Source organism: Gavia stellata, chromosome 11 (genome assembly GCF_030936135.1).
Source record: "Gavia stellata isolate bGavSte3 chromosome 11, bGavSte3.hap2, whole genome shotgun sequence".
In the NCBI taxonomy this organism is placed as follows: domain Eukaryota; kingdom Metazoa; phylum Chordata; class Aves; order Gaviiformes; family Gaviidae; genus Gavia; species Gavia stellata.
Window position 1 is genome coordinate 6,379,695 of NC_082604.1, and position 25,926 is coordinate 6,405,620.

Sequence of the window (25,926 nt, forward strand, 5' to 3'; positions counted from 1 at the left end):
GCTTAGTCTTATGCAATATTAGAAATGGCCCTCGACTGAAGTAGTAAATATTTTTCTCCACAATTGGGAAGATGTAACTACTGTGGTAATCGATGGTAAACTGTGAAGTAATCTCAACAGTTGGAAAAGTCTGATGATGCGTAACAGCTTTTGAGACAATCGCCCTTTCCTGTTGTCCGTGTGTTCAAAAAGTATTTGTAGCATTGAAATTCACTAGGTACAATTTTACAAGTAGGGAGCAGTTTTCCTTTGTCCATTTTTTCCCCATTCTGTCTTTTAGAGCGAGACTGTCATCAAACAAATACAGTTAAGGAGTTTTCTGCTAACTATTTAATGGAATTATAACCTATCTGTTCATTGTTAGAAAGACAGTCCCCTCTCCTCTCCCATATGATTAAAAATGTAACAGCTCATGATTTTTATAGTCTCAGAACTAGAAACAGAAGAGTAATCTAACCACAGGATCCTACATGGCACTAATCTCAAATCACCACAGAAGACATTCTTTTCTACATATGTATATTCTCATAACCCCCAGGAGATGTTTTACTGACGTCCTTTCTGGCACTATATATGTAATTCCCTCAATTAGTATCAGCTTACTATGTTGGCCTCTGTGATCTTGCAGAAGAAAAAAACATCTAGGCATTACTATATGGCATTTTAATAACTCTTGCAGATTGAACACAGCTTGTTGGTTGAATTTGTGTGCTTCCTTTTCATAAGAAATCACTTCATATGGGTTATATACATACAAAACATCCAGTGCTAACCAATTATTTTTCTGTTTGCTAGTACTGGTGAAATGCAGTGAAACAGCTTCACTTTCACAACATATTACAAATTCATTTCTACCATATTTTCTGTTCATAACTGAAAGCTGCCTAGCATCTTTTTAAGAAATCCTCTCTAAAACTGAACTGAAATTGAATTTATTCCTATTAGAAACAATAAGGACAAATATCATTTCCTTATTGAGGCATTTATTTCCTTATATTCCTATGTTTTCTTAGTTAAATAGATTTTGCTTTGTGAGCATCTTTTAACAACTAGTACAGTCCTCTGGGGTGGCACTATTCATATCATATGTATTTTGTCTAAGTACTACAGGTTTTTGACTGGGGGTAAGGAACACTTCTAATCTCATTTTGTATATAATGCTCTGTGTTTAAAACATAATTGCTTCTTTCCATCATCAGTGAAGTCTTTCACCTTGTAAAAACAGAAAATAATGCAGGTTACTGTGTCTCTCAATGCATCTGACAGCTATTAAGAGAGTCTGCTAAGCACTGGCGCTTGTTAGCTTGCTGGCAGCATGGCCTTCAAGAGTTTCAGGTTCACAGACACTCCGTGGTGCATGGTGACAGGACAAAAAACAACAGATAAAATTTAAAATAAGAGAGGTTCTGACTGGATATAAGGGAAACCTGATCTGATCTCATAGCAGCCCCTGCTTTGAGCAGGAGATTGGACCAGAGACCACCTGAGCTCCCTTCTAAGCTGAAGGGAACTGCAGTTCTAAGGACATCTATTTCTAATTCATGGGACGGCACTGTAATTTGCAAAATGCTCTCAAATAAAGCAGGGGAGAGTAGAATCAGTGCAAGAAACATACTGGCTTTTCTATCCTTCTTTATGAACGATCCCAAAGCTCTAATTCTAGAAACTTTCTTCTCAGCAATCAAGCATAAATCCAGAGTATTCCACAGAAGTGAATAAAGCCTCTGCACCTTTCCTGCAGAGCTGCTGCTGACGGAGATGGATCTTTGCTGCCTGATGGTGGAAGCTCTAGTACAGGATCTAGTAGCAAAGATTACTCCAGTCAGCTCAGCATGCCCTTAGCTGTTTTCTTTTCAGCATCTCTGGACTAAATACTACTCATTACCTCACCTCTTCTTAGATACCACTGACCTCCACATAACCCCTACCTACACTACTTGATTGATTTCCCTACAACTCTTCCTCTTTCCTTCATATTCTGTGGCCTGGTAGTGGCACCACTTATCCTACAGAGTCAGTTTTGATCCATTCATCTGAATATGACCTAACTCATATGGATATATTTTGTAGAGCAGAAAAAATATGTATGTTCATAACAGAAAGGTAAACAGTTTCTATACGAAACCCTTCTGTCTTTACTTCTGCAAAAGGTCTAATTTTCAATGACCAAAACCACAGGATTTATTTTCCCATTTTAAAAAAGTGAACTGGGAAAACAGGGCCCGGTGTTGTCCTTTGCTGCTTTTTAACTGATTTGCCTTCAGGAGCAGGGAAGTGACCAATTCAGATAGCAGAACACAATATCCCCAAACACCTGAAATAGCACAGAGAAAGTGAATATTCTCCTCCCAACTAGCCCAAATCCAGCTTTTTGCTTCCTCACGCAAAAGGGCAAGCTTTACCAACAGCGAATTATCACATTCTATCCTTAAATACATCACAGACCTGCACATACAAATGACACAAATACTCTCAGAGCAGCCACTGTTCATTTTACGAGACAGACATTATAAGAACATGGGGCAAATTCAAACCTGTGTCATCAAGTTTGAGTTCACCAGGATGCTTAATTCACGTAGACAGTCGCCTTATGGCAGACCTAAATTTGTCCTGAATAAGGAGAACATTGAGCTGTCTTCACCTCTGGTTTCCACACTCACCTCAACTGTACCAAGTACTCACCATAACCTGCCTGGGATCAGCTGCCTATATTTCATAGGTCACCAATACCAAAGTAAAGGGTTTCAACTGTAACTGCACATTGTCCAATCGCACACCAGAAAACACAGAGAGCTCTCTCTGACTGCTCCTGTTCTACACTATGATCAGACACAGCTTGTCCTCTTCCTAAATCTTGTGCCTCGAGGCTTTTTTTTGTTGTTGTTGTTCTTTTCCTAGTACAACTTGCTCGCTACTGCAGGTGGCAAGCAGAAAGTCCTGGAACTGGGGTTCCCTGGCCACACGATGAGTTTACATGTGGTTGAAGGATAGCTATTAAACATTGTCATCTCTCCTCCCTATGGTTGATTGGGTAGGAGATAATTAGCGGCCTTATTAACATTTACATGCTTGGATGGCAATGAACTTTAACACTCACCCCTCATGCGTCCTGACAGAAGGACACATAATATGCCATTCAAAGCCTGTCAGAGGTCTGCATCATTCTGAAGGGTAAGCTCAGGCAAATTTATGTCTCAAATGATCACTTCCAAGACAGTGTATTGGGGTTTATTCCACAGGATTTAAAACAAAGCAAGTAACACCAACAAAAATATCACAAGTCCTGGAAAATACCCTAAAAACTGCAAAAGACTGCAAAAAGATACAGCATTTTACAACTTAGAGTAACAAGTATATCTCCAAAAATTCTTTACACTGATGGCACAAGAATAATAGAAGCTCAATATTTTTTAAGTATGCTAAGGCTAAATGTTTATCTCTGTTTTCCATATCCAGATGGCTGCTTGCTAGTCTAAGGAAATGAGAAAGGGGACAATGAAAGTGATAAACTCATAAAAACTGAAAGTCTCTAAAGGAAAACATTTTGTGAAAAGGAAGTCCCTGTGATTTGCCACTTCCTTTCTCAGCCAGCTTGCACAGGCCCTGAGAGCCTAACATGATCTGCTCAAGCCTGTGGACAGGTGTCCCCTAATCTCTCCACTTAATGCAGAATTCCGAGAAAAACAGGTAAGGGACAGAAGGAGAGAAGGAAGGAAAAGAAGTGTGGGTTCCTACTGAGTGTTACAAAACATCCTTCTCTTACATTCCCAGTAATCCAATTTAAAAGCCATTTTTATATGCAAGTTTTTAACCCCAAAATGTTTCACTTAAAATGTCCCAAGAAAGTGACTCCAATCTGAAAAGCAGTTGCTGTAAAAGAACCTCTCCCCCTGCCCCCCGCCAAATCAGGGTACTACATGTCAAACCTGTAGACTTCAGTGACGTGAACATTTTTACTACCTTTTAACTCCTCATAGCACTACAAAACCAAGGCAGATCTGGAGAAATGAGAATAGACTTTAGCCTGTCTCAGACATTTTAATGCAATATCAATGGCAAAGTCTGCCACATTGAGAAACCCATTCTAGATAAAATCCACCCATACATACCTGAAGAGACACATCTGAAATGATGATGGTTTCTGTACCTGTGCAATGGAAAGCTGTGTCTGACCAGCAGAAACATTCTGCTACTTCTACCGTCATTAAGACTATTTCAGATCAAGCTAACTGGCAACAAGAAAAAGACCATTTCATCTGGAAACTCAGGAAATTTCCCCTTGAAATTGAGCGGCAACAAACACAAAATTCCCTAGAGTCATTTTTACAAAGGTTTTTTCTTTCCCCACTCCAAATAAAGCCAAGTTTGATCTTCTGAGCCAACTATTATATATTGGTTCCAACCAAAACGGTTAGAGTTTAACAACTGTTAAGCCTGACAGATGGAAAAAAAGGGTAAACAGACAGAAAAATAGCAAATAGTACAGTGGCTTAAAGCATACTTACAGCTGTTCCTTATAACGCTAGTTCTAATTCCTGTTTATAGATACTACATATATGCACAAATTTTTAGTTAAGAGTAAAAATAATGACAGCAGTTCATGGGGACTTGATGGGACAACCAGTTATGTGTCCAAAAGTGCTTTACTTGCTACAAATGAGGAAAGAAGATCCCTAGCAACAGGGAGAAGAATCCTTCCCCTCTTTCTCTCCTTTTCCAGTATTTCCATATTTGAAAATATTTTGCATATTGTCATAATTTCATAGTTTCTCCTAAGGCTGTGGATTTTCAGCAAAAGGGAGAGCATTTGGTTTTGTTTTTCAATTTTAAAAAGTGGGATTACCCAAAATGGTAAAACTGGGCTGCAGAGCAGCTAAGACTATGGAAGAAACTGCATGGTTCAAACTCACTAGTACACAACTTGTTTGCGCTTGTGACTATATTTCAGCACTTCCTTGTCTTGCCTGAAAGAAAAAAAAAAATGAGCGTATGGAAGATTGCTTTTTTCAAAAGTATTCTAAGAAATCAGACTCACACAGTCTGCTTATTAAATGTTGTACGATTAGGACCTGACCACAGAAACGGATGGCTCAGCATTCAAGATGTAGTTGTTTCAAATAAGTAGATGCAAAAACCTGGAAGGGGAATAAAATTTTCAGGTTTATTTGTCCTCTAATTTATAATCTAAATGAACATTACTGCTATTTTGCTCTTTCTGTGGTGGATAGAAAACATTAGAAACAGAAACTTCAGTATGAATCATGAAGGCTTAACAGAGATTTCTCATTTAAATGCAATTAACATAACATATTTTGGTCTGAAGCAAGGCATTGCTCTTTAAGACATGGACTTCCCAATTGTGTTCTTACAGGAACACACTCTTATTTCACAGGAGGAAGAGCAGTCCAAGATATCAGATTTAGAACCAGAAATAATGGTTCCAAAATATTTTTTGAAGACCTAGGCAGAACACAATGAAACATTGAATAACCATCAGGATTTAAGGCAGCATTTTATTTATTTTGGAAATATTTTGATGACTGTGGCAAACAAAAAAAAACTCCAGCAATGCCTATTTCTTCCTGACACAATCTATTATTTCTTCATGAGTTCACTAAGCCATTTCACAAATGCAGTATAGATTAGTAAGCCACAATAACCACTACAGCTGCTCTGTTTTGCTACAGATTCATTCCATCAAAAACCTGCGATGGCTAGTCAAACTAGTGTTTGACTTAAGACTGCTAAAAATACAACAAGAGACAGAATTGTCTTAGATTTGTTGAGACATTTAAACATCAATACATGCCTCTTAGTAAATCTACTCTTCCTTTCATACATTTTTAACTCCCAAGTTTTCAAAAGTATTATGCCACTACTGGCTTGCCCAAACTCATGTTAATTGACCTCCTCTTATTTTGGCTTTGTGTGTGAAAAAATCATCACATGACATGAAGAGGAGCCTGGAAAAGAAAAAATCTCTGAAGCAACTAGAAACCCTGTCACTCAATCTAAAATTAAAAAAAAAAGTGACATCCCTTTCTTCAACCTCCCAATTCTGTAGAAACTTCCAACCTGTTCCACAGTTAGGTATCAAGTAGCAATAACTCCTAAAACAAATTGCACATCTACAGTGAAATTGTTACTTGTAAAATGTCTCACTGACCTAGAAGTGTCACAACCCTTTGCTTAGAAAATGTCAGAAAAGCTGCTGCACATCATGGTCATGATGTGGATTTGCTTCTTCCGAGGAAAAACTTCTCTGCCAAATCTTTGAAAGCTTTATTTTTCAGAGTCAGCCTGAAGGTTGACACTGTTCTAACAGAGGTTTTTATTTTTGTAAATTGAAAATATAGCATCAAAAGCAGCCAAGAGCCTGGATTCAGGTTACCACCTGCAGCCACGTCAGTACCTGCTGTGATCTCATTAGGTTTCACACATCTAGCACAGGCAGGCTGGCTTAGCTCCAGGAGGGGACATTTCTGCTGAATTCTTTAGAAAGCATCAAACCTGGGAGCAAGCCCAGCCTGACAGCTCTGAAGCACTACACCACCTCACTGTTAGGAGCAATGTGCTACCAAAATTATCACCATAGACTAACTGCATCAATAGATTGCACTGATATAGTTTTTTAACAAACTTCTTTATACACACGCTAATTACAGCCTCTAAGTACTTATTGAGGCAGTTAAAGTTTCAGACCCCAAAATTCAAATGCAGGTGTCCAGGTGACCACCAGGTGTGTCTACATTATCATGTTAGTTCTGATCAGGTTTACACTTTTCAATTAAACGCCTGAGTGTCACCATTTCTCAGACTTCAGTTTATATTGCAGGGCAGCCTCAGAAACAGATTCTTTTTTAACAAAACCAAGGATGCACTTCAAGGATGCTAGTGGTGTTCAGTTCCCAGGAATGCACCAGAGCTAGTCTGAAGTAAAACCTCCAAAGTACAGATAGTGTGGGCATTGGGTTATCAGTACCATGCCCTTCTCTGAAGATCCATGCCTGTTGTGCACTGGAGACACAGCCTAAAAGCCTATTTCAGCACCTGAGAAAAGGGGGCTTTATTACAGAGATCCCAAGCGTCCACCACCGCTAGTAATGAAGCCAATCACTTAATTTTCTCCTTCATTATCAGCTCGCATTTTCCTACTATAAGACTCAAGCTGGTTTTTGCTTACTGGAACATCACAATAGAGATGGTGTGCATTTTAGAATATATCAAAATAATTGCAAGTGCTCATTCCTTAAAAGGAAAAAGATTTGAAATGGTAGCAGCAATCTTACAGTTCTCACTAGCACCTGTCAGCCTCTAAATCTCAACTCATAAACCAACAGCACTTTCTGCAGGAGCAACATAAGAGCTTTTACTGTCTATTCCTCTGTGGGACAGTCCCCACACATAGCCAGTCATGAGCAGACCTCTCAACTTTCAAAAATCCTGAGACCCTGACACGTTGTTCATATAACAGGAGTATCTTTGAAATGCTCATGCTAAAGGCACATGTCCATTTATGTGATAATAACTAGGGAACATGTCTTTTGGGCCTGCCCTGAGAATGAACCTTCTAGCAGAGCTCAGGAGATGCAGAGCAATACTGTAATATCGTCTTTACTTCAGGATTAAGCCCAGACATATAAAGGAGGAAGCTGTCACTGACACCTAAAAGGCAAGTGATGAGGTTGCTGAACATGCCCCTGAGCAACTTTCACACTCCAGCCTTGAAGCCTGAGCAGCATGCATTGCAGTTGATAGTTTTCAGATTGCAGTCAGCCTCTTTCTGAGAACTAATGATACAGCCATGGGGAAAGAGTGGGAGAGTGTATGCAGTGCCCAGCGTTGGCTATAATGAATGCCAGCTACACTCACAATGTTTTAATTCTTCTATACACAGATTACTGCTTATCTATTTATTTATGATTGTTTCACCTCTCTTGAAATAGAAACTGCAAGAGATAAGTAGCATGCAGAGATGGGAAGGCTGAATAATTATCTAACTTTAATCTGGTAGTCACAACCCACTGTTCCCTTAAAGTGCTATTTCCAAATCAGGATTACTCATCTGTTGTACACAGACACACCCGAAAAACCTGCCAGTGAGACCACATCTCCTTTTCCCTTCTCTAGCAGCAGAAAGAGCTGTCTCTGATAAGGGTACTCAAGTGCAACTAAGACTTCACAAAAAGCCAAACTTCATAAAAAGGAGTTCTAAAGGGAAAACCATGTTTTGTGCAAGGATGTAAATCTGACATCAACAGAAAATCTCAAGATGAGCTTTTGGGAAAGTCCTTGGGCACTGTATTGTACTAGTCTGCCATTTAAGAGACTGGGACCTGAGATAGCAAATACTGTTTAGCTACCTCGGCCAGGGACAATGGAGAAAGTGATTCAATGCCAGCATTTAGCATAGTTGAAGAGATATTCCTGAGGAGAGGAAGGTTCCTGCACTTTAGCCCCTACAGAAAAGAAGTCCATGGAAGCAGCTGCCTAAGGGTGACCAGAGGAAATCTTTTGTCTAACCTTTTGCCTCAGCCGTTAGAGAAAGAGACTTGGATGTGGCATCTGGTTGCCTCATATCTGCTCAGACAGTCATTTTACAAATTGCTTTTCTATGAGCTGAATCTGCTCATAAATTCATCCATTTTTTTAAATATCCAAACATCCTCAGGCAAGAAGTTTCACAGCTTAAGCAAAAGTTTAGCAAAGGATTATCTACTCCTGTTTTCAAGCTGTCACTTACTAATTTAAGAAGATGTCCCTTGTTCTTGTAATGAAAGAGATAGCGAACAACAAATCCCTGTTCAGCATCTCCATGACACACATGATTTTTATAGGCCACTATCATATTCCCCTTCTATCTTTTCTGTGTCAGGCTCAGGTGTCTGCCATTCCATGTCCTCGGTCCTCCTCCTTGTTGCTCCCTCTGTACATTTGCGGTTGTGCTCTATGTTTCTGCGTCTGGGGGGCGGCAGAACTGCAGATGCCACGTGCCTGGAGCAGTGAAAGCCACCTCAGTGCACACCATTCTGTATGTAACATTTGGATTGTTCCTCTTATGTGAAACACTTTACATCTGCCCATGTTGAATTTCATATGCCATTTTATCGCCTAGTCATTCCATGTCATGAGTTCCTCCCGCAATTAACCACAGTTGACCCAGGATAACTTAGTATCATCAGCACATGCTGCCACCTCAGTATTCACTCCCCTTCACAGGTCTTTTATGACAGATGAACAGCACAGATGAACTAACACAAATCCCCATGCACTGACACTGGTGACCTCATTCTACTGTAACTTATGACCATCTATTACCTACCCTTATTTTCATCTCCACCAGCCTTATGTGAAGGACCTTATCAAATATCTATCAGAAATCCAAGCAGACTATAGCAATCTACCCTGTCTACATGCTTGTTATCTCCTAAAGACTCTCAACGTGTTGATTGCTTTCCCTAAGTACCATGTTCATCTGCTTATAGTTTCTACAGATTTTACTGTTCCATACCAAGTTTACTGGCCACATCTTTCTGAAATCCTTATTTTGCTAAAAATACAATGATGGCTTCACATTTCACATCTTTCCATCATCCGCTATTGGAGCAGTCTTAAAGAAATCGTAACTAGTAATTCAACTATTTAACCCTTTAGTCTTTTTAGAGTTCTTAGGTGAACGATGTCTGGTCCTGGCAGTCCATAATGGTTCACACTGTCAACTTTTCCTGCAATCTCTTCTACTGACATGGTATTGAGATAATCATCTGAGACACTGCTGGGAAAGAAAGGTTCCAGCATAGAAATTTCTCCAAGCTTGCTTCACTTTGCAAAATACTTTTCCAGTTTTTCTGCTCTAGCCTCATCTTCTCTGAGTCTTCTTTGTATACTCAGACCATTTATTAGCCTCACAGACTATTTCTTATATGAAGTCTTGTTTCAGGAACAAGTTGCTCAGAAGAGTAATGAAGAGAAAGACAGCACTCCTGGTGCAAGTATTTGTAATGTTTTCAAAGGCCCTGAACTGACACTAGAGGATTCCTAGCAAGCAAAGCCATGTTTTGCTGTTCATTGGAAGAGCAGGCCAAAAGCATATTCTCAAACCGGTGGAAACAACCTGGCTCTTTTTATGGTGTATTTATTGGCAGCTCAAGGTTGGGGTTTTTTTGCCTGCTAGTGCATTGATTTAAACATGATAAAACCCAATCCAAGAATTATAATTTAAAAAGTACATTGAGAATCTTGTTTATCAGATCCTCTGATAGACCCCAAGTGCCCTCTCTACTAATCACAGAATCACTACGGTTGGAAAAGACCTGTAAGATCATCAAGTCCAACCATCAAACCAACACCACCATGCCCACTAAATCATGTCCCGCAATGCCACGTCCACACGTTCCTTGAACACCTCCAGGGATGGTGACTCCACCACCTCCCTGGGCAGCCTGTTCCAATGCTTGACCACTCAGTTAAGAAATTTTTCCTAATATCCAGTCTAAACCTCCCCTGGTGCAAGTCGAGGCCATTTCCTCTTGTCCTGTCGCTAGTCACTTGGGATAAGAGACCAACACCCACCACTCTTGAATTGAATTGGATGCACAATCCCCATTTCTGAGTAATAATTTCATATCGTTTCAGGCTGTGTTTGTGTGTCAAATTGTTTTTAAAGGTTGAGTTTGTTTTTCCTAAAGAGCTTGAATGCCAATTAGCATGCAGCATAAATATGGCTCAGCTTTCAAATAGCATTATGAAATGCAAGAAGCATCAAGGAAAGAGGAACCGCGGCTTTTGCCAGTTCCACAGCCCGAGTAACCTTCAACTCAGGTTCACAGAGATCCACCAGATTAATTAGGGACATCTATTTTCTGATACAAAGTTAAGAATAAGGCTCTATTTTGAGTTCAGGGCTGTTTACTACTGCTGATATTTAATCCTCTGGTCTCCTGGGAAAGGAGAAAGAGCAAAGACAAATGCATCTTCAGGCATCATCAGGACAGGTTTATTTCTCATGTGGGGAGAACTGGTGACAAGTCCAGCCTATAAAACAGATGATGAAAGAGTAGTAAAATGTGCCAGCAAGCAGGCGCCATGTTTGTGCTGCTCAGCAGCATTGCTGGCAGTGCAGGCTGCCCGGAACGTCTGCTCCTTTTAAGGCAATCAATACTACAACAGAACTGATAAATATATGCGTATTGCTGTCTGATTAAACATGCAAATTTAAACTTTTATTTTCTAATTTGCCCACTTAATATATTAACTACAAATATATATTTCAGGGTTTGGTGGTGGGATTTTTTTTTTTTATGTCATTGGTGGGGTGTAGGGTTTTTTTTGTTTGTTTGTTTTTGCTTTTTAATTCAAGACATGACGGGTCTTGTTAGTTTTTTCCCTGCTACTTTTCCAGCTTCCTACCCTTTTCAAACCTGAAACTTTTCCACATGTCTCCAGCTCTGGGAAAGTTACAGACTGGCAAAGGAAAAAAACAACAGCTTTTCCTTTCACGCCTTTCTAAAACACATATATGACTAATTTAAATGGCTCTTTTTTTAAAAAAAAAAAAAAAACAACAAAACAAAATAAGATAAAAATTAAACCTAAATTTTGATTTAATTTTTCGTTCAGAGAGTTAATATAGCAAACGTTTTTCTTGGTTTTGCTTTTCTTGTTTTTCTTTTGACCAGAAAGCTGTTTGTTCTAAAAGTTAAGAGCAACATGTTACCAGTAAAAAGGGACTCTGAAATGGAAATACTGATTAGAAATATTGATATTCTCCCCGCTTCCTCTCCATTAATTTTACAGTAAAAACTTCAATCAGTATTACAATCACTATACATTAATATTTAGAATACTGCATTATTGCCAAAAATCTTCAAATATATGCTTCTACAATTAATTTGTAATGCCAATATACATTGAAATATTAAACTTTAAAGTTACCTTTGAATGTTAGACATGTATTTAACTCTGAATATCTCAGATGTAATTAAGCTGAAGTTATTTACACATAAGAAATCTAAGCAGAGCTGTGTGGGAGTCAGAACTCCCTTTAATGGGACAGCCTATAATTGTAACATCTCTCTCTGTTCCACACTGGAATTATTCCATAATTCCCTACAAAACAACTTTCAATCATGAAAATGGTTTTAAAGCAAGAAAACAGAACGCTAGAACTTTATCTTTTAAAACTGCTACAGACCACAAAATATACTTCAAAAAGAAACATCACGAAAGCCAAAACAATCCCATAGAATGTCTCTGTTTTGACAAAAAGACATTTTTGGAAAACATTCACTGGCACACTTCCAACCAGCTCTCATTGCAAAAACTGATGTATACTTTGACAGTGACAGTAACAGGTATAGTTGTATTCTGAATACCTCTTTTTCTCCTCAGGGCAATGTTGCCTCATGTCATACAGAGTAAGAGAAATGAAAGCAAAAAGTTTAGATCATGGAGAGTGCAAGTGTGTTTTCCAGTTTGGATGCTAAAGGGTGATGGGAAAGACTGTGACAAAATACAGGGGAAGAAATTTAGGTGACAAACTAGAAAGATCTTTCCACCCTACATAGCTACTAGCTGCTCTATCCACATGGAACAGTGCATTTATTAATTGTTACTTTGTAAGAATTCCTGCAGAACATGCTCTGGTAAGGATGCTGGGCAATTCCAGAACCTGTTGTTATGTAAAGTACTATGTTAGAAGCTTTGAGAATAAATGGGAGGGAAATCCTTTAAAAACATAATGGTTTGGTCACTGTATTTTTCTGACACCTTTGCAGGAAGAGCTACATGTTTTCTAATTATGGCCAAACATGATGTTTGCTCTGCACTAATGAGCCTATAAACAGCAGACTGGAAGTGACCTCCAGTCAGTCACGGAGGTACTACTTGCTAACTGAGCTTTAGAGGGTAAGATCTCTCTAGAAAGAGCTGTCTCTCTGTAGTGAAAGAAAGGGACTCTTCAAAGCAGCCCTTCAAGAAAGTGTTTCACTATAATTAATAGATACCTAAAACTCAGCATTAGCAACCTTTTATTTTAGCAAAACCCTTGCTCAATTAAGCATCAAGTTCACTGTAAAGGAGATGGTGATGACAACAACATTGCAGCATGCTTCTGAACCATCAGAAGGATGTGAAGTCACCTTTTTCACCGTTAGGGAAAACTTTTACTTGTAACTTTACCTCTCTACAACATCCTCTCCATTCCAGCAGGTTGAGCTGTCTCTCATCACCAGGTCTCCATCACACAGCCTTTCTGCTATGGAGGCATAAAAGGTTCGGGATCGCTTCATGTAATTGATGAACTCTCTGTAACATAGGAAGAACACATTTAACAACAGAACAGTACACGTATGGTTTAAGCCCCCTGTCAACCCTCCACAAGTTTAGAACCCTTACAGTAATCCAAGTTGATTAATTTCTATTTCTAGTGTATTTCTACTCCTACGTATCATCCAGTCTTACTTAGTCCAGTGTTAATACACATAATTACATACAAAGGGTGGTTTCAAGAAACTGTGTTAACACATCTCACACAAAATTTGAAAAACATCTATACCTACTGTCTCTCTATGAACAGATTAAAAAATAATGAGAAAACATCATCATTAAAGGAGTGGGCTTTTTCTGTTACTGGACATGAATATTTCTCCATTTCCTGCACATGTGTGAGATGACTTAAGAACACTGTCAACAATTTCCTGGGTGGAAAAGGCTTCCTAAAGCTAACATTCCGCCACAAAACCTGCAAAATGCTTTAAGTACCCCACACATGCAACAACAGTACAGAAAGTCATCTCTCTGAGATGTGGTGGGGCCCATTCCTCCCCCCATCATCACTATCCATGTCACGCTCTTTTTAGAAAAAAATTTCTCTCTCATTATATCTGGCACCTCACAGATGTTAAGAGGAGGCTGTGCCTGCTGCTGTGGCAAGTAACCAAAACTCCTGGCGAGTACAAACAGTCCATTTCTGATCACGTGTGTATGGAAAAATGCATTGTGTGCAAACCTCTGCCTCGTTTATAATCTCATCATACCAATAACACGTATCTCACTGAGGTAACCATAAAAATAAACTGTAGCAAAACAAGTGTTAATTCAGCACACAATTGAGAGTATTTGAGAATAAGAAATTACCCTGTCTCCACAGCTTTAGAAGCTCCTGTTTGGTATAAGATGTTAGAAATATTGAGAACAAGACACAGGACACAAAAACTGAGGTAGAGCTAACACAGAGCTATCTGCTTGTCTCAACAAGTCCCTCAACAGCCCCATTGGGAAGGCCAAAGGACTCATTCTGGTTTATACTATTTCTGCCTGGCAGGCTGTAAGGGGACACTGCACTGAAGAGGTGCCTGGGGATACAGCTCGAGGGAGCTTGGCACAAAACCAGTCAGGAGCTGTTATTCTTTTGAGAGCAACAGGTGCGTTAAACAATATCAAAGTCCATCACTAGGTATCTACCCCTACAAGGTTTAGGCAGTGGTCATCTCTCCCCACAGCTATATGCTTTCTCAAAAGCGTTTAACCATCCTATTTATCTTATGTGGGATAAAATCCTGCTCTAGATAAATTAGTCATCACATGGTCCTAAGGAACTAACTTACCCTAACAATGCAGAAAAGCTGTCCTTTTAAGCAAAGAAAAAAGCAGGAATTTTGGGGCTTACGACAAGGGAATCAGTATTTCTACCTCTTGACCACTAACTTACGAATATGAGCTCTAAGCATTTATACAGTAAAGCTAGGTCCAGACAGGAGGCCACCACCTGATAAAACAGCCTAAGAGCTTCAATTATGAAAGGCGACACAGATGCTAAAGATTTTATGAGTTCTAAAATGGAGCTTTCTTTGAAGGAGGAAAAGAGCACCGTTTTAAGAGTCTAAAGCTTGTCTTACCCAGCTCACCCGAAGCGGCTTAAACTCCTTTGCATTTTCAGCAGAGTGGGGATCTGACATTTCAAAGGTAGAAGTCTGTGTCCAACTCTTAATCTTAACAAGTGAAAATATTTACTTTTCATCACTATAAAACTAAACACACTAGGGTAGAAAACGTACAGTTTCCCAGTGCCCCACAGTATGAAAGCAGTAATCAAAAGTATGCCAATTCCTAGATTACAGCTGAAACAGCAAATTACAGTGGAGATGAGCTAAGTGTAGAGACAACAAAGTATGTCACCTTGTTTTCATTCTTACCGAGAGATTTTTTTCAAACTTCTTGATTTGTCATTCTTTGAAGCTTTCAGAGGCAGAGAACTGGAATAGGCCGGGGAGAATAAGCATCAATCAGGAGAGGTTGGGGAGTAGGGGAGAAGCAGGAATTCAGGCAAATAAGGAAAAGAAATGAGAAACAAAAGAGAAAAGTAAAAATTATTTGAAAGAAAGGTCATCAAGCACATGCACAGGATAATATAAGAAAACAAACAAGGAGGAAAATTGTCATGAGATTTTTCCAAAGTATAGATGCAATTAAAAATGTCAATGCAATACTGAAAAAAAAAATACAACTGAGATTGTTTCTCCCAATCATTTTCAAATAAGGACACAATTACAAATGCAGCACACACAGCAAAAAGCTGAAAATAAATTCAGTGGTACTTAAATTAACTATAACTCATACCAAATGGAAGAACTGTAAATATATGAGGCTATACAAGAAAACAATGGCAAACAGTTTAGAATGAGCACCATGGGAAGGGGGATACAAACAAGTAGCATTCATCTTCTGGTACAATGAGCAATTTGCTGTCTGTTAATAAATAATACGAATACAGATATTTTTTGGCTGTTCAGTTCTGGTCAGATTGTGCCACTGAAAAAAACCCCAACTTTGCAAAACAGGCTGTAAGATTGTATTGGAGAAAAAACTGTGGAAATAACCCTTGTAGTTATTTAGTGCAAATGCATTTTGTGGCACTGATATCCCGAGGTCCCTTAATTAACATTAAACACTGTATTTAACATTAACATCATGATGCAATTTTCCACTTACGTGATTTGATACCACATTCAGCTCTTTCTTATACCCGTACTCTCATGTATAAAGTAATGGCAACAGGTGGAGTAATTCATGCCTGCAAACAGGTTCAGTGATACTACCCAAACGAGTTAACTGACTGGAGAGAGTAAGGACCACCTTCAGCAGCTTTGAGGGCACCCAGATGACAGCAGCTTTGCCATCGTACTTTCTGGGACCTAATAGCAGAGGTGGCCACAAGAGAGGATGGACCTGCACTGATCATCAGCTGAGCATCACCTGCATCACTGAAACAATGATTCCAACACAGCCAGTCAAAAAAGGAAATGAGAGTTTGTAACAGAGAAAATCTGGACCTGCTGAAACTTCTGCCTTGGCGAGTCAATCAGAAATGTTTGATTAGTTTCCACAGTAAGTTAATTTGCATCTGGCATTAATCATGTTTTGTACTAGCACTTTAATACTCAAATTTTAATAAAATCACATGATGCCTGACCCAATAGATAGTTAATTTTAAATAAAATAGATGACATTGACTTCAAACATTCTCCAAGAAACTCAAAATTGTGTATATTTTAAGATGTATAAAAGATCTATAAGTTCACAGTATGACAAAGAAATCCCAACAAAATAACATTTTGGAGCCTGCCTCCTCCAATTAGGGACCTAATATCATGTTATAGTTCTGTGTCAAACATAACATATTTTTACACACAGATCTGTAACCAGTCTATATTCAGTGGTTCAAAATGTTACCTGCAGCAGACATGCTAAAAGGCAGGTATTCAAATTTGCTAGGAGTCCAGACCCTGACCAGAATAGTACTTTGTGCTGAGCTCAGCAATTACATTCCAATTTACTGATTGAGATTCTGTACATGCCATGTACATTCCCTGTACCATCGTATGGTTTCAATTTTCTTGTCATCCCTACTACATGTTATAGTAACCTCCACATTAAAAAATGACTACAGCAGCAATCCTGCCAGTTTCAGTTAATCCCTGAATACAACTGTGTAATTCAAAAAAAGTAATAAAATTTTTAAAAAATCAGATCCATGCTTTTCAGCTTAATCAGAGGAAAAGGTTTCCCACAAGATCATGCAATATTTATTCAAATTTCAGCTTCTCATACTATTGTCCCTGACACTTAGTGTTGCATTACAAAAAAATATGCAGGAATGGAATGCAGGGGAAAATAAAGAAAGATGGATAATCTCCCAGGAACCCATGAGAGTAAGAGAAGCAGAGAAGGGTTCAACTACCACAAAAGAGGATCCAGTTGCTACGTGAATTCAGGGACCACGCAGGACCACGCTGTGCAGAACAGCAGAGGGTGAGAAGGACTGCCTCCAGCCAGACTCAAAAAACACACACCCAGAAGAAAGACCAGTCAGGGAAAGAAACACCATCTTAACAGTCCCACTTTTCAACTGCACGAGCAGCGTTGGCTCTACTGAACAGCTGAAACCAGACGTTCTCAAACTCTTTGGAAAAGGAGCTTGATTCTGTAACTGGCTTTGCAAAGATGTAATACCTTTGGAGCACACATACATATATAGGTATAAGCTGTTTGGCACTAGGTTTTTGAGGACATCTCTAAGCAGGTACTACAGAAGAGATGAGAGCCACTTTATTGTGGCTTCTCCAACAGATGTGCTAACCAGACTGGTTCTTCTCTTTGAGCCTGGGAGTATTCTGACACATTAAAGAAATGAGCCACAGCTTTTCTGTTTACTTGGGGATTGCTGTCTCATTCCTTCTCTTTTTATTTCCTTATACTAAAAGGCAGGAATCATGTTCCATACTCCCCTTGAATTAAGGATCATTTGGAGGGATGTCTACCACAGAGACCAACAGACTCAGTCGGGCCGATTCCCTGTGTAACCTTGTACCTAAACTGACAGACAGCTGACATTATTGCTCTTCATTTTTTTAAATCGCCAGAAGGAATGGCACCAAAAACGATTCACGTAATTACTGTCATAATCTAGATCCCCTGTAGCAGTTATCTGTCACTCTAAGTGCATTTTTGCACAGCCCACTGCAGGAATGATTTCACTCATCCATTATAAAATTTTATGACCTAAAATTGCTTTTTATTGATATCATATGTGATTAAATGATAGATGATGAACAACACAGCGATGTAGCCAATCACTGTGTGGTTCACTCTATTTACTGTTTCACAATTGTTTCCAAGAAGCAAAGTACAAGCTTCATGCCATGTGTTTTATAGCAAGTTGTGGAAAATTTAAAAATATTCTCCACTTCTTACTAATTATGGCTTCATCATTCTTTTTTGGTGCACAGGCTCTCCACAATACCTATCAACACTACATTTCAGTAATGTTTTATAAAATTATGTAAGGATGGCCTTAGTTTAGATTTTTTTGACAAATTAATTTTCAGTGGATGGACTAATTTGGAAAATTGTCTAATTTACAGTATATTAGTTTTGGCATATTTTCTTTTCCATCTACAGGTCTTAAATTTTAAAAGGTCAATATCCAAATAATTCTAGATGGTTGGGAAGGGGAAGGAGCAGATCCTCAGGTGAGGAAGAACTGCTGTCATGCCATTAAAAACACCAATTTGCATCTGTTTAAGAGGTTACCTGTTAATAGGGCAGTAATTCTGCCTTTTTCATTGCCAGCATATAAGTCCCAGTGAAGTCAATGAGTGATACAGAAGATGGCCTACAGACCTGTATTTTTAAAAGCATATTTCATTAATTGTACTGCAACTGTTCTTTAGAACATTACTGATGAATTTATTAATTTAATTTCCTTAATGCTCTTTTCTCTGATTTGCATGGTAAAATTTTATTAGCTCCAAGCACTAGCACAAACTGTTGTGTTTTGGTTTTAAATTACAAAGGGATAAAAATATCACTATCACTCAAAAAACTTAGCTTGCTGCTATTACTTTTATCTTTTAAAGCAGTGTTTGTTTCATTCATGCAAGCTTAGATGAGAATTAAAATAGAAATGGATAAAAATCTCATCTTCACAACTCAAACTCCAGAATCCAGGCTATGGAAATTTTAATATTGCTGTCATCCACTTATCCAATATACAGATACACATGGACTCTGTGGGCAGATTAGATACTGTTCTCAGACAGAGGTGTAAGCCCAGCACAATTCCACTCACTTCGCTGAAGTTTTTCCAGATTTATGCTGGTGCTACAGAGAACAACATGTTAGCCAGAAATATGTCATTGTGATTTTATGGTCAGTTTGCTCTGACATCTACTCATGTATCATGAGCGGGATTGCAAAGACACCCTTCCGTCCCCACTTAAAATTTACAGAAAACCAATCCAGGAGCTACACGAGGGGAAGTGAAAGAAAGACTAGGAGATCTGGGAGCAGGGGTAACTCATACCAGTGCCAGTAATTCAGCTGTCTAGAGCCTCAACTGGCATGCAGCTGAAGAACAGAAGCCAAGATGGGCACAACAAGCCTAAACATAAATGCTTCTGCTCTTGCTCTGTTAGGTAACAAATCAAGGAGACTGCAAGGGATCTTATTACTCCTCCCCAGCCCTGTGAAATAAGGGACTGACTTTGTGTCAGGGCAATGAAACTTTCTTTTTCACCCCTTCCCACCTCTGCCCCTGGATAAGCTCAAGTCCTTAAAGACCTAGGCAGTTATATTTTAAGTAATTTAGTCTCAACTGTGGAAATTACTCAGACTTTGTTGAGGAAAAGCTTTCATCATTTTCATTGAAAGTTTCTGGAAATAATGAACACCTTGGTGCTAAGTAATGACATCAAGGCTGGCCTGTAAAAAGCTTTTCTTGGAGAGACCTGCAATGTAATACCACAAACACATCTGTATAACTATCAGTGATGGCAAAAGCTGGAGAGTACACAGACAGGGTGACAGAACTGTGGCTCTGGCTTAAACACTATGGTGCAAGGAACCATTAACACAAATTGTGAGGCAGAGAGTTTATTTCAAAGCAACTGTTGCTTAGGGTTACCTTCTTTTATTGTTCAGACTAGCGTGAGCCATCATGAACGTCTGGGTTTCAGTCGCTTCCTTCACTGGCACTATATTGTCTGATGACAGGTTCCCTTCTCGTTGTTTGGGCTGTCCACACACTTTATCAACCTGTATGAAAGGAAGGGAAAGCAAAACCAGATTTGAATGGAGGAACTGATTTACAATTGCCCAAAGGTCAGCTTGTTCCTTATGGTCAGTGTTTACTACAAGAGAAGGTGTCTGGGGGACAGAAAGAAAGGATTTTTCTTTCCAGGACCTGGAAACTAGTCCCCTGCATAAGAACGACCAAATTAAGAAGCAGCGCAAAAAGCATTGCTACCAGAAAGCCAACAGTCATGGATTTGTCACTGGATACCTGGACTATAGCACACCCTGGAAACAGGCTGAAATAGGGATTTGGCAACACTTCCATCAGTCAAACTTTTATTTAGAGACACACCTGGAGTCGGAGGGTACACAGATTTTGGTGGACTATCTGCCCTGTACGTAGAGAGCAGAGGCTATTTAGTGTTTGAAGGGGCTTGTAAGCAGAAGACAACTGAGTCTTCCAGACTTTAGCTACACAATGTTCCCTTAAAACAAGGAAATGAGCAAAAGAAGTCAGCATGAACAAATCACTGTCAATAAAGTCTTTTCCTGGAGAAAGAGTGAAAAGATAATTTCCAGCCATGGGAATCATCAGCGCCTTGGATCCTGGGTTCGGACCACTAACATCGCTCAGTCATTTGCCCTTATTGCCCTTCCTGAAGCCTCTCATAGGGGATTTAATACAAGACAAAGAAGAAAGCAAGCTTGTGTTTATCCTTTGTGCACTGTGGATCTGACACTGCTGCTGCATCCTGCCACGTTTATTTGCTGTAACAGCTTTAAGTGACAATAGTAAGACAAACCTCCTCCCTTTCTAATTCACAAATAAGTAATCTGTAATGTTTTCACCTACACTTAAATCCTCAAGCAAACACAAAAAGAAGACAAAGGAAATCCTACTGGGGGCATGGTACTACCAGAGACCTTAACCACACAGAATCCATCATCCCACACAGCACTGATTTTGGTGTCCCTTCTTCAGTTTTCCATTATAACCAGGGTGATGTCTTGCTGGTCTGTGCATTTTACTGCATCTTTAAAAGCCTTACTGAGTCACAACTGCCTATCTGCTGAATATTTCAGACCACAGACAACTTCAAATAATTTTCTCTGCCACTTTGCACCAATATGTTTTGTGTGTCAGTGCAAGTACAGGACAATTTTCCCTACCTTAGCCCATTTCCTTCAGGAAAACTAATGCTATGTAAAGCTAAGATATTTTCCTCTGAAAAAACAGGCCAATCGAACATGAAAAGTTGGAAGCTGTATAGGCATGACACTTAACATCAACTTTAGTTGTATGACTTACGGCCTGGTCCAGTATAATATGCTGTGGAGAACCTAAAACTGTAGCAATTGAATGAGAATGTACTGGATTAATCCTGACATATCTCCAGCAGTCAGAGTGGGAGCCAGCTGCCTCACTCAACACCACGTGCTGTGCATATTGTTCTGGTCTCACCAGGGATTAGCACAGCATTGCTTTAAAACACAACTTTGTGGAAAAAAAAAAAAATTCTATTTCAGTCTTCAGTCCCTTCTAAACTTCTGAAAAAAACCCCAAAAACAACACTCTATGTAAATGAAAATATAAAACAAAAATGCCTTTTGAACCCTTTTGAGCTGGACAGAGGGTATAACACAGCTGGACCACATTCCTACACAGGATGCTCTCTCGCCTGTGCCCCAGGTTTCCCAGGTCTCCCACAGCATGCAGACCCAAATTCCCAGCATAGGTTTCTGCACAATCCATCTTAGGTTACATCATGTCACTAAAGTTCATGTCTTCAAATTACATACACCTCAAACCTAGTCACTATGTATTTAAGACAGTTTTAACCAACTAACACCAGAGCGGTTTGGAAAAGCAATGTGGTTCTCATATACGTAAGCAATGAAGAAGTCCAAGTTTTTTGTTTTTTCTGTGAGACATTTTGAAGAGTTTTAGAGTCATCATTTTTGTTGCGAATCAATAGTTTAAACATCCAAATGAAAATACTCACTTTGTTTTGATGTGTATTTTTGATACCGCAGAAATAAAATGACTCTTTAAATTGCAAAAGTTTCAGTATTTTCTATGCCAAACCTTAACTTTGGGGTTTTCTTTTTAACCAGTAATAACAGTTTCTGCATATCAAACAAAACCACAGTATTTTAAGGAAAAAATATTTCTCAGTGGAAAATTTTAACCAGTTCTACTCCATTAAAAAGAAAGTAATTTGTTAAATGAAAGGGCAAATCACAGTCACACTTTTTTGTCGTGTAGGCCTTTTAGGGCCTTTCTTCTCATTAATATGCTAAGAAACACTAGCAATGCTCTGTAATTTAAACTACTGCACAGACTTTTTAATCTGAAGTGAGATTAACAAGATGGAAGATACAATAACGATATGGTATTTGTAATAACAGTAGTTCTTAAATGTCTCAGCTGAGATCCGGACTGCGTTTTACTGGGAAGAAAAAAAACAGCATGAGGCAGTCCCTGTCAAACAGCATTTGACACTTAAAGGAACAAAAAATGGTGGGAAGCTGGTGAAGAGGCAGAGTGACTTCTCAGTGTCACAGCGGGGGGCCCACAGCAGACCTCAGCTCATGCAGTGTGCAGTCAATGCCCTGGCCTCCTTGTGCCCAACAGCCCGCAGCCCATGCCCAGCTCCCCAGGCTGGTTCCACCTGTGCTGCAGGGGCCTGGACAGTTCCACAAGGGCCAGGCTGGCAGCTCCTCAGCCCTCTTTTCTTCCCACCCCTTCCAGCATGCAGTTTCTTCAAGGTTAGTGTGGATCGCCAGATGTTCTTCCTTCCCAACCTCTTCGGGGCAGCAAGGATGGAGGATTTCACCCCACCACTGCGGTGTGTACAGGTGGTTTGAAAACTTATGCCCGTGAAGGTGGGAGTACCCGACGTCTTTGGATGAAAAGACCAAATTCCTGTCTCCCACAGCTCTTGAGTTATCCCTATTTGGCATGCTGGTTTCAGATTTTGGATGAGTTAAACAGAAACCTGGTTTTTTTATTTATTTATTTTTTTAATGTGGACTCACTTTGACATCTCACTGAAATGTGTATTTTTCTGCAAAATAAGAGAAAAGGTTTAATTTTACTATCCAATTTTGGTAGTAACAAAGTTGATGGCAAGAGTGAGAACACTCATGTACAGAAAAACATCTAAATCTTCCAGCTAGGACATTTATGAAAAATGAGTTAATGCTGTGTAAATTAAGAAGTATGAGGCATGCCATTACAAAAAAGTGCTTTCTAGAACTGCAACATCTGGAAACTACTGCTACAAATGACCTGTCTGTTAACAACAGTAAGGAAGGAACATGGAGGGTTTCCCTCCCATCCTAAGGGCACTAGACAACTGCACTGTCAGTTTAACTCAGAGCTCATGAATCAAGACTCACCACCTAAAGGAAAAATAGTGCTACTACAAATGGTGACTGGAATTTTAAAGATTTATTTCCTTGTATGTATGACTTACTGCTTCCAAGTTACCTCTTAAACTGAAAGTATAGACTAAGTGATTTATTTATTTATTTATTTTTAAACAGAAGCTAACATTCTTCTACTGACGCTGGACATTAGAATTTGACACAATAAAAAAAATTATCCAATATTGTGAAAGGCAAGAGAACTGCAAAACATTAGCTGCAAAGAACTGGACAGACCTGGGATAAAATTTAACAAAAATTAGTAGAAACAGAAACATTGCTCTTTTCCTAAATTCTACTTTTAGTACTCAGAATAATTAGGAATCAACATAAAGAATAGCTGAGCTAATTTATTTCTTTGATTTTTAAACTTAAAAATAAGCCTACCGATCTTAAATTACAAAATTATAGAAAATCATCCCTCATTAACTATAGTAACACTAAGGTCATTTGTCTTGTCTCTAATGATGTTTAAACAAGTCTGCCTTCTAAGAGTGAACACCTATAGCTGAAAACTAGTATTCCTCATACCTCATTGTTTTCTGAATTATAAATAATGTTTCACCATTCTATACACTTTTATTTGGATTAAAGCTTTTTTACTTACACACCAATGATTCTTCTTAAATATCTGTCTTTCTAACAACCATAGCCACATTTCCTCTCATGCGAGCTTTCCTCTGTAATGAAATACAGTCTCATATATATGGATTATTTGACCTCTTACTATTTGCTCTTTAAAAGAATGACTATTTACAATTACTGCAGAAGCTTAAGAAAATAAATAGAAAAATATCTCATCCAAAGTCTTTTGAACTCTTGCAGCTTGAGCAACCTTAAACATTGAGGTCATATTTAATATACCTAATATAATCAAACAAGAGAAAAATGTCATGCCCTTCCGGATACCAAGAGAATCTTATCCCTCTAGCGCAGGAGACCTTTTCACTAGTTCAGAACAGTAATTTTCTTTGATGGGAAGATCAGTATTTTAAAATACAAGATTTTTCTAGTGGTTGAGCTTTGAGTTATTATTAAAATGCTGACACATTTTCCACCAGTTTTCCACCCCCCCTATTCTGTAACCCAGTTCAGCTCTGTGAAAACCCAGCATCTGGGTGAACACCTCCGACAAATTACACCCCTTAGTCCAGGTTCTCGATGGCTGTGCAGACGTCAACACAGCTGTACCCTGCACCACACATGCCACAAACACATTTCAAATGAGAATTGGAGTTTGCTGGTTCCAGCTGCCAAGTTTGAAGTGAGGGAAGCAAGAAACACCGAGTTGCAGGGAAATGAGGTTTGAATTTTCAGACCTGCGTGTTCACCATGAGATCTCGTTTCCTTTGGGTCAGACATACACTTATCACTTGATTACCAATGGCACAAGACACCAACGTATATCTTGCTTGACATTTTCTGTTGACCAAGCCATCAACCACAGTTCATTACGTAAATACCGAATCCTCTCCTTTGGAGTGGCTGTTGCCTATTATTATAGTATTGTTGCAAAATGCTCATTTCCAATGCTCCAAAAGATGAGTGGGATCACATTTGATAAAATGCAAGCCAGGGTTTATTGCTCATTTCCACTGTCTATAGCTTATTGAACAAAATCTTACACTCAAAGAAGAGGCAATAGCTGAGAGAATAAGAAAGATCATCAGGAGAAGAGAGCAAAGAGCCTTTGATTTTGCCTTCTTTTAAATAGCCTCTCTCTTAGGGAATGTTACCTATTACAAATGCAGCATTTTGCTGGTAGCAAAGTTCAGCAATACATAAACAAACTATGGGATCGTTAGTTCATTTTCCTACAGGAATATGCTGTATTTCACTTGGGAGGGGAGCATTCTTCCTCTCTCTCATCTTGAATTTATTGGACAGTTTAATGTAAGTTAATATCCTACAAATCTGAAAACTGGCAATTAGAAAAATTGACCATTACTAGATACTAGAGATTCCACCAAGGAGAGTGGCATTATGAATTCCTCGGGGGCAGAAAAACATTGTGTCAGAGTTGACACTTACTTAGACATCAAAGAATCCAGCCATGGAATTTAAATCCATAAGAAATGAGGCTCTGTGTCTTTGCTGCTGCCTCTGTAAATACCTGGCTTTAATCAAGTGATTTGAATTACAGTAATATTTGTAGGTTCAGTTTTGGAATCAAGATACTACCATGCCAGAAATAAACAGCAAAGTCCTGTAAAAGGAAGAGCTCACATTCTGAGGAAACAACAAGAAACTATAGGCATATCCTGAAAAATGATGGACAAGTTCAAAGATATTGAGATACAGATCATCCTGACATTTTTATGAAGCATCTGGGCTCCCGTTACTCCTAGGCATATCTCACAATCTTCCTCAAACAACAAAAAAAATCAACAGGAAAGTAGTCTTGTCTTAGCAAGACGCAGAAGT

At 39.0% G+C, this 25,926-nt stretch overlaps 1 protein-coding gene across 1 annotated transcript in view; it reads right to left on the reverse strand.

Moving 5' to 3' along the window:
- The window catches only part of LOC104259710 (glypican-5-like), a 391,297-nt gene that overhangs the window by 235,489 nt on the left and 129,882 nt on the right, over positions 1 to 25,926 (reverse strand). The window contains exons 4-6 of the mRNA XM_059822578.1: positions 19,964 to 20,094; positions 15,195 to 15,254; positions 13,180 to 13,305 (exon numbers count right to left, since the gene is read on the reverse strand). Of these exons, the coding sequence (XP_059678561.1) occupies positions 13,180 to 13,305; positions 15,195 to 15,254; positions 19,964 to 20,094 (317 nt within the window). The remainder of the gene's footprint in view (positions 1 to 13,179; positions 13,306 to 15,194; positions 15,255 to 19,963; positions 20,095 to 25,926) is intronic.